This window comes from Trachurus trachurus (assembly GCF_905171665.1).
Source record: "Trachurus trachurus genome assembly, chromosome: 14".
NCBI lineage: Eukaryota > Metazoa > Chordata > Actinopteri > Carangiformes > Carangidae > Trachurus > Trachurus trachurus.
In genome coordinates, this window is record NC_139903.1 from 8,107,764 (window position 1) to 8,117,806 (window position 10,043).

Below are 10,043 nucleotides of genomic sequence, written 5' to 3' on the forward strand. Positions count from 1 at the left end.
TGACAGCTTTGGTAAGCACTGCATACATTTCTCCACTAGAGGTGGCAAGACTCTCAAGCATGTTTACTGGTTTCAAGGTAGAACAAGTGCATAGCGTAGTTGTTGTAAGTGTAGGCTACACCAACAACAAACATTGTTAGCAAACATCCTTCAACATTTGCAATGTAGAGGAAATCACAGATTGTATGTGCAAAAATCAAGTTTAATACATAATGGAAATATATTTTGCTCAAATACATGTTGATATGTGTGAGGCAGAAACTAAAATCACATAGTAAATGGCTCAAGCATATTGAGATTGAGATCAATTTGTTTCTCTTTCTGGATTTACAGAAATTGCACATATAAGCGTTTTTTAGTGCAAGTCTAGGTCTGTTCTTTTAGTCTGGCCCTTGCCCAGGGCAATAGTGGACAAGTATATTTCAGAAAATAAAGTTTACAACGACATAGGATTCTGAGGGAGTTTTTCATATCCTCTTTACAACTTCTTCAAAGTTTCCCCTCAAGGCTCCACTTTTAGGATTCCACCAATGCCACAATCACAGGAGGACGATACCGTACAACTTAAAAAACTATCCCCAAAATGTTTTGTTTGCACTCACAGCCAGTTGTTATGTTACCTGCTGTGTAATCTCTGGCATATGTTCAAATAAAACACATGTTTTGTCAATTCCCAGGCCTGTCAAAGGCCTCTCAGCAAAGAGGAAATGTTCACCAGCTTGAACTGCATTTAGTTTCTTCTACTACAATGATCAAATGGAACTCAGCCAGTTTTACAACTACTAAAAAATACCTCACTCGTTGCATCATTTTTAATGTATAACTAGATGATAAAGATCTTTACTGTCAGACTGGTTCATATACCTTAGTTCAGTAGACCACTTACACCTGAAACTGCTGCTGCTGGATGAGTTTCTGGATGAGTTTCACCCATGTGTGAACTCAAGAGCTCTCAGTCACGCCTCGACTATTTCTATACAACTCCTCTCACAAAACCATCTCAGGCATTCACACACAAGGCTTTATTGTTGTTTTATTATTGTATCTGTTGCCAATGTGGTGATGTAAGGTGATGCAATATCCTTTAGAGCAGTGCTTCCTCAACCTTTTTTCCTTGAAGCCCCCCTCTGCTTTTGTTGAAGACAAGCCAGGCCCCCATATACATTTTGAATCGATTCTGAATTATTAATCTGATTCTTTTTATTCTATCTTGTTCTATCTTATTTAGTTTTAGTTTTATTTTATCTTTCTGTCCATTTTCCTTTGTTGTCACCATGTCCCTATAAGCAATATAGGATGTAGGTTTTTGTTCCTATTGTCTTTGTCTATACATGATTTTGATTATCCAATTGGGTGTGTTATTGGGATTTTAAAATTTCAATATGCACAAATATCATTTTGATAACCATAACAATGCTTTAGAGGTAATATTTGCGTTTTGTATTTTTACAGACCAATGAGACAATATAGATGTAACTGAAAGCTACTGTTAGTTGTCTGACACACTGTGACTGGCTAGTTTCTTTCTTTCTTTCTTTCTTTCTTTCTTTCTTTCTTTCTTTCTTTCTTTCTTTCTTTCTTTCTTTCTTTCTTTCTTTTTATGAATGAATGAGTTAAGGAATGAATGAAAACAGTTTACTCCCATTTCACATTTTACCATATTCATGATTTGCAGATTGAGAGGTGATAAGATTTGGCATTTTTAAACACAGAAGGACACAGTCCATAGTTTTTATAAAATCTTTATTGATGAAAAATGTTCAGTTTATTGATAAAAAGTAGGCTAGGCCTATAGCATAGCTTCTATAAACGATAAATGATCACATGACATATTTCAAACGAGCACAGCCTTCATTGTTTTAAATAATATACATGCTCGTTCACTGTATACACCTGAGCTTACATTGCACATGTGTTGATTTGCAGAATATTCACAGTCATCAAACCGATCCCCCTGATACTCAACATAGATTATAGTATAAAATATATAGTCTAAAAAATAAAGAATACATTCAATCTTGTAAAATAATTCCAACACGTCATCATTGTGGTATCATCACACTGTACTGTACATCCATATCTCTATCGAATCACCTTTGTACATTGATTAGTCGAAGTGGGTCATTAAGTTACAGCTGGATGAGGGTGATAGCTGACTCGTACCAAATCCAGAAGCCTGGAATGACAGGTTCACTAAAAGTGGCCTTGAAGCGGTGGATGAGAGACATGGTGTCGCCCACGGTGTAGAAGGAGAGGCTGCCCCCGTCGTAGTCGAGGAACACCCCGATGCGGGAGGAATAGGGCAGGGCGATGTCTATCTGGTCCTTGTTGTGGCGGGCCGAGTAGCTGGAATCGGAGCAGAAGACGCTCCAAGACTTGCGGTTGTAGCCGATGCGGCAGCTGTCTCCGTAGCCGGTTCTCTTGATGCCTTTGTAGGTGATGCCGAGGGCCGCCCCCTCCCCGCTCCAGTCGACCTCCCAGTAGTAGGCGCCTCCAGAGAGGGGCTCTCTGCACAGGACCTGGGGCAGGGAGTCGAACCTGGCGGGGCTGTCGGCGTAGGACTGGGGGTCTCTCTTCAGGGCGGCTTTCCTGTTCCCTCGGGACAAGTAGAGCTGTCTGTAGGCTGTGTTGGTGTCCAGAGTCAGCTGACAAGCATCTAGGAAAAAGAGACAGAGGGTTGTCAACAGTTATTATTTCACGTTAGGAAGTGTCAATTTACACATTTATCCACCCAACAACTCGCCCCCCCACACGATGGGCCCATCACCTTTTCACCACCAGCTGCAAGATTATATTATATTATAGAGGTTAGTAGAATGTTATAGGCTACACTGCAAAAACTCAAAATATTTCCAAGAATATTTGTCTTATTTCTTGTCAAAAAAGTGTCTAAAAACAAGCTTCTTTTTAAATGTGAGGAGTCTTATTTTAAGTAGGCTATAATTAGATTTGTTTTGACTAGAAATAAGACAAATATTCTTGGTAAGATTTTGAGTTTTTGCAGTGTGAGGATTTATCCCTCTGATTTCTTTTTTTTTTTTTTGCAGTACCACAATATGAAAGAGAAAAAGAGTGAGACCATCTGGCTGTGCACACAGAAATCAGAATAAACCCAGGTTTGAGATGTCACCTGCCTGCTGTCTGCAGGTCACAGCTGGTGGGACACCCGGCGGGTTCGGCCTGATCTGCCCGACCTATTATCTGGAATGCCAGAGGTATCAATCAACACTGTTTGTGAGTTTGACCCCTAACAGAAGTCCATCTAACAAATCTAACATCTTAAACTTTAAAGTGAAACCCAGCGTGAAGCGAGCAGGACAATTTCCCCCAAGATTTCAGCCCCCAAAGATTATATTACTTTTAAATTTATGAATGAATATGCATGTGTTGAAATTTGTGATTTGAGTTGTTATTTGGTCTAATTTGACTGGTTAGTAAACGTCAAAGATGGAAAACTTAAACAGATTTTTTTTGCTTTAGCTGCAGTTTAAGTGCTTGCTACAATATTTGTAATCAGTCAATCCCAGTCTATGTCACCAATGTGGGACGTACTGTAGCTGCTAAAATCAGATTTTGTGGTCAGCCACAGGATCTGACAGAGAACCACATCAGCATCTAATTTGCCTCATGCAGTGAAATGAGCAGGGGGAGCAGTGAGCTGTGTCACTGCAGAAAAGAAAGGAGCGTCAGGAAAAGCCCGTACTCACATTTCAGGAAATCCTCCCTGTACTGAGGTTCCTGCACTGGGACGGACTTGTACATGGCAGCTTCCTCACCTGTGGAAGGAAGTATGTAAGCATTAGTGAAGTGAAGAAATGAATCAACGTAGCTGCACAATACATATGTCATCCCTATGATTTATTTAAGCATATTGATGCCTCAATGCCAGTAGTGTTATTATATTAGAGATAATGAAGCCTATCTGAACCCCCAATGACCACGCAGGTTGAGTTCTGCACCAGAGAAGTGTGTTAATGTAAACACAGTCAAAGTAAACATTTAACCATGTGGCAGTTGAGTTGAGTGACCCCAGGCTACCCTCTAATAAATATCATTCTCCGGCCACGACCAAACATCAAACAGGAATGCACAAAGCCTTTTGAGTGCAAAGGAAATAGTAAATCTATTTGACTTTTGGTTAAATTAGGCTAAAAGTTGAATTAACAGGGTCCTTATGATATGTAAATACTGCAGCCAGACTGGCTTAGTGGGTTAACTAGAAGATGTTTGTCCAAGATTAGTTTTTTTTGCCTATCCATTACTTTGTTGTCCACATAAAATTGGGAATCAGGATAGGAAAAACAATTTTCTTGAACGGTTGACTCACTTTTCACTGAGCGTTTCTTCTTGGACTCCTCCAGCTGACAGAAGGTCATTTTGTTAACTGTAAAATGAAGAAATAATGGATGAGTTAACATGGCAACAGTAGAAATATGTTCATAAAATGTTAGATAAAGATAAACATAACATCAAAAAACACAATTCCTACAATTCTCCAACACACTCACCTGCTTTGGCGACCTTCACCTGCTCGTCGTTGCTGAATTCATTCAAGTGCTGTTTCATCTCGGAGACGGCCTTCGTCACGGGGCCGAAGGTGAAGTAGGGGTTGACGGTCACTGTGGGCAGCTCCTCGGCCTCCGTCTGGGCTATCAGCATGTGGTAGCTCTAATGAATGAAAACAAAAGCAAATAAAAGCAATGAGTTAATGTATGTTTACACCAGGTAGCCTATGATATTTTCAGTCAGTATAGAATAAAGGAAAAGCAGGGAGATACAGCGTGGGACTCATCTCAGTACTTTTTCCTTATTCCTATAGTGAACAAAACAATTGGTAAAAGAGCATTTATGTTTAAAGCACCATCAGACTGGAATAATCTTCCTTTAAACATACGCTCATAGGTTTAAATATTCCTTGTCTTCTTATTTTGAGTTAAATTGCACATGTTTCAGATGATGTTATATCAATATTATCTCTAACGCACTGTAATTTCACTTTGCAACATTATGTTATTATTATACATTTCTCTTAGTTCTACTAGGTTTTGTGTTTATGTCTGTTGTCTTTGTTGTTGTGTGTTTGTAGATTGTTGATTGTGTTTTGTCCCTTCATTTTTGGTTGTAATGTATTTTAGGACCCCCTCGAAAACAAGAGGATTCCTCTCAAGGGGTTTATCCTATTAAATAGCCTAAAATTTCTGAATGAAAATGTTATGTGATGTTATGTCTACCTGGATGAAGTGGATGTGGTCTTCGGTGCGGGACAGCTGCGTGATCTCGCTGTCTCTTCTCTTCAGGTCGGCGATCTCGTGGCTCAGGCGCTCCATGTGGCCCTCGGCGTTGCTGAGCGCCGCTCTCTTGTTGGAGGAGATCAGCTTGGACATCTCCTGCTGCATCCTCTCGATGGAGCGCATCATGTCTCCGAACATCTTCTCGCATTCCTGCAGCGCCCTCTGCGCCGAGTTCTGCACAGGAGGAAACGTCGAGGTATGCAATAAATCAACTGTGACTCACAGAGATGTCATCCCCCCCCCCCCCCCCCTACATGAAGGAATGCTGTCCGTGTCCGTAATTTTAACTTTCCATTCATTTTCTAGTGGTTTGTCTGGTCTTATCTAGATGATGGATGACGGTGGCACAAACCTTGAGCGAATCCACTGCTTGTTTTAGTTCCTCCATCTGCTTGAGTCGGTCGTGAATCTTCTCCTGGATCTCAGCCTGGGTGGCGCCCAGCCGTTGCTATGGCGAGAACAACAGACATTGTTGTTAGGGATGACAGCATTTACACTAAATCGCCTTTTCAAGACGTATGCATGTTTAACTTTATGATAACAGCGTACAGATTAACTCAAGTAGAAATCACACATTTTCTTTTGCAGACAGAGGCGTATTTCACTTGAGTGAGACTCAGTAAACACTGGAGCTTTGTTTTAAAGGGCTTGTTCCATCTATTGTGAGCTGCTGTTTCGTGCACTCCCTGCCACTGTGTCGATTGTGCAACCATGACTTTTGACATGCATCACCGTTGATTCACAAAGTTCAACAAAGCACATGTCAGCGTTCATCGTTGCTCCGGTTGAATAATGACATAATGATCTTTCGAAAAAAAACTTTGTAACTCTGAAAAATGAAGTTTTACCAACCTGCTCATCGGCCCTCTCCTGCTCAGCGGACACCATGTCGTGACCTTTGTGTTCTTTCACCGTACACAGCACGCAGATGCACATCTGGTCGGTGCGACAGAAGAGCTCCAGACCCTTCTGATGCTGCGGACAGATCTGCCGGTCCAGGTGGCCGATCTCGTCCACCAGCTTGTGCCGTTTGAAAGTGGCCGACTCGTAGTGAGGCTTCAGGTGCTTCTCGCAGTAGGAGGCCAGACACATCAGACAGGTCTTGACGGCTCTGTGCTTCTTGCCGATGCAGATGTCACAGCCGACATCCTGGGGTCCTGCGTAGTTGTAGTCGGGGGACGGCGGCGCGGGCGGGAAAGACTCGGAGGAGTTGCGTTGGAGGGTCGAGTGCCGGGAGCCTCCCACACGCCTCGGTGTGGGCCTCTTGTTGTAAGTGACCCTGCACTGCGGACAGTTGTACGAACCCGTGTGGTCAGCGTGGTCCCAGTACGTTTTCAGGCAAATGGAGCAGAAGCCGTGGCCGCATGGGATGGACACGGGGTCCCGGAGGTATTCCTTACACAGGTGGCAGTTGTCCTGGTCAGACGCCATGAGGGAAAACTGGGTGCTGCTGCTGCTGCTGTTCCCTCTAATAATAATACAAAGAAGATTCTGCAAAGACAAGCTAGTAGTGACTTGTAGTGAGCACAGTGGCAAACTGAACCCACAGGTACTACAGGTGGAAGTTATATAGAGTAAACAGAGAGGCTAAACTGGTTAAGCCGAAACCAGTAAAACATGGGTGGGGCCAAGAAAAGACACAGTGAATACCTCCTCCATCTGTTACAGAATGCAAGGAGAATGAATGAAATGTTTCGATGATTGTTACATACAAGTATTGGCCTTGATCACAGAAGTGTTATTCCTCAGTGTTTCATCATAAAAACACATCTAAATAGGCCTTAATGATACATTCACACATTTTTATGCAGGAAAGAGGCGGAGACTTGTGAAAAGTGACATTTCAAATCTTTGTTTGTAGAAGTTGATTACACACAGGCTGACAACTCCCAAAGCTTTTTGTGAAACAATGCAACATAAAGAAACCACACAGGTGAGTCACATGACACTGTTGAGTGTCCTCTAATTGCTGAGCGTTACAGATTCCCTGGTGACAGACTGTTCCCTTTGGGTGTGTGATGATGATACCCACTCAAGTCGCAGTACAAACTGACCTTAGATTATTCTCTGCACTGTGACTAATAATACTGCAGCTCCTTCTCTGGTGATCAGCTGTGTCATCACTGACTTGTGTGGATGAATTGCAGCGATGCCAAATTTCCTGTTTTGCTGGTTTTGGGTAGATTCACCTGGTTTTGGCTTCTTGAATCAGTGAGAGTTTGACCTTCACCTGCATTTGACTGTAATGAGTTAATTATCACCTCCTTTTGCTTTGAAATTCATTACCACTGATTTCCTCTTAGGTCTGACAGAGGCTCCTGTTTAATTTTAATTTAATTTAGTTTATTTGATAGGGACAATGCAGGTTAACATAGTGACAATGTCAATGTGACTAATGTTCTGCATACAGAGATTATACTGTAGCTAATGCTAGTTTCCAACTCCCGTCCCTAGTTAGGCTTTTAGTAGAAAAAAGGAGGTAAGAAGAAAGACATCAAAATTACATAACAACACTGAGACTCTCTTTGTTCTACAACATGAACTTGTCCCAAAATAAGAAAAAAATGCACAGCACCGAGTTCCAGCAATCATAAGAATGTTTTTCCTCTTGTGCGCTTAAAAACAAACCTTCCTCGAGCTGTATTTCATCTTACAGTGAACACACCTCCTTGCCAAGATGGAGTTTCAGGGCTGCTGAAACGGAGATAGGAATGCAACTACACTTGATAGCCCAGATAACAGGAGGGCTGAGAAAGCCTGCTTAAAAGATTCCATTGTGTTAGAGCCAGCGGGGCCCGAGCAGAGTGCCAGGCGTTATAGGGTCTGTTGTCCGTCAACAACAGTAACTACAGCTGACATGCAAGACTAAATGTAGCATCTTATTTGACTACGATTTCCACGGATGGAGTCCACACTCTTCAAGTGATGCGACATTAACTGAGACTCGATGCAGGGATGATGATAATGCAACAAGAAAGAAAGCTCAGTGTTAAGAAAAACGCACATTTAATTTCCTTCTGTTGTGTTTTCATGAAACATTGTAAAACTCATAAAAAAATATAGTTTTTTCTCAGTTCAAATAATCAACATGACCTTCAAAAGACCTTGCACCACTCGACAAAATTAACATTATTACAAATCTGCAAGAATGACTTAGCAGCTCTTTAGTCCTTTGCATTTGACTGTTGTTTGAATATGCATTGTGCATATTTACATGTCACACTCACTGAATGAGACTGACTTTAAGACCACAACAGAAAGTGACAAATACTTTCAGTGCAGTGTGTTTTTTAATCAGTCATAGCAGCAACACTTTATTATTGTATTGCAAGATTTTTCATGCATTGTTCCACCGACTTTACTGTCCCTCTAACTATTTTTTCAGCCATGAGATGGACTCTCTCTACATCTGATTTTTTTTAAAGATATTCTTATTGTTCAGTTTCCTTTTGCTATGAACTATTTGCTTATCATGTAGTCACATAGTCCAGCCTTTAGGTAAAACAAATATTTCTCACGAAACTGCGGTGCATGCACACACACACATTTTAAATTTGGACCCATGTTCGATATTTGCTAGTTTTTGCTCGTCTGATCATGACTCGTGTTGTTTTGACAACAGCAACAGTTTATGAGCGCAACAATCTTTCATTCTCATGTGACCTGCACTGCAGCCTGCAGCACCCGCCTCTATGTCTCTGCAAACTTCAGCAAATGTGTCCACTGTTTTCCCATAACATGTCTGAATATTGTGTCTTCCTGTTTTTATTACTCACACTCAAGAGAAGTGGGTCCTTATTTCCTTTGATGAAATAGCCATTTGTGTTCTCTTGCACCCGCTCTGCAGAAAGCACGCACGCTCGCTGCACCTTAATGAAGGTTGACCTCTCACCTTGACCTTGTGTTGAGCTGTAGATGACTGTAGAGTTTCTGTCTGCTTCGTCAAAGCACAGTGGGGCTTGAAACAAACATGCCACTCTTTGGCAGATGTGTGTTATTAAATCTCATTAAAGTGTCTTGTATCCAAAACATTATCATCATCATCATTCAAGTTAACTTTCTCAACTGGCATTTTAAACAAATGTGCACTGTCTATGTAGTCTTTATTTTTCTCTTATGTGTCAGAGTCTCTTATAAAACCAGATTCAGAGTTTTGTCCCTTGGTCTTCTCCGCTGTCGAGTAGTTAATCTGTAAGCACAGTGTTGCTCCCTCTACTCAGGAGGAAGGAAGGAAAACTGGCTTATCAGAAACCTGACCAAATATGGAGAGGCGAAACTATCTAGTGTACAAAGTAGAGGGTATGGAGGTGTAGTTTTTTACAACCTTAAATTAACACTTATCTTTCTTCTGCACAGCTCTGGATAAGGCAGGAAATGCAAAGTATATGAGGAAAGCTCTTATTACGAACAATAGTTCCTCTACAGCTGGGATTTTTCAAAGTACTCCTGAGAAGCAGACTGTAAAAAGGGGGAGTAGTTTTGATGGAAACCAATAGAAACCTAATTGAAATGCTAATGAGAGGCTATGATGTCAACAGACACTTCATGTTTCAGAGAGACTCAGAGTTTCCTCAGAAGTATTTCTCCTTTAACTGGTTTTGAATAACGCTACGTGAAGGCGGATGAAGAATGAAAACAAAAGGGGGGAAAAAAATGAATCATAACTCGTGATGAAACACACACACACACAAATATGTAGAACACTCAACTGCGGCAACACACCTGGAAATGACAGGAATGTGACATTTGTGC

At 41.4% G+C, this 10,043-nt stretch overlaps 1 protein-coding gene across 1 annotated transcript; it reads right to left on the reverse strand.

Annotated features, from left to right (window-relative positions):
- Window positions 1-2,129: 2,129 nt before the first annotated feature.
- Window positions 2,130-6,722, reverse strand: ftr83 (finTRIM family, member 83; the record flags this gene model as incomplete). The annotated part of the gene is made up of 7 exons (XM_083986192.1): window positions 2,130-2,656; window positions 3,708-3,776; window positions 4,328-4,384; window positions 4,509-4,668; window positions 5,232-5,465; window positions 5,644-5,739; window positions 6,144-6,722. The coding sequence occupies 7 exons, from the start codon at window positions 6,720-6,722 to the stop codon at window positions 2,130-2,132; spliced, it is 1,722 nt and encodes a 573-aa protein (XP_083842318.1).
- Between the last annotated feature and the right edge of the window lie 3,321 nt (window positions 6,723-10,043).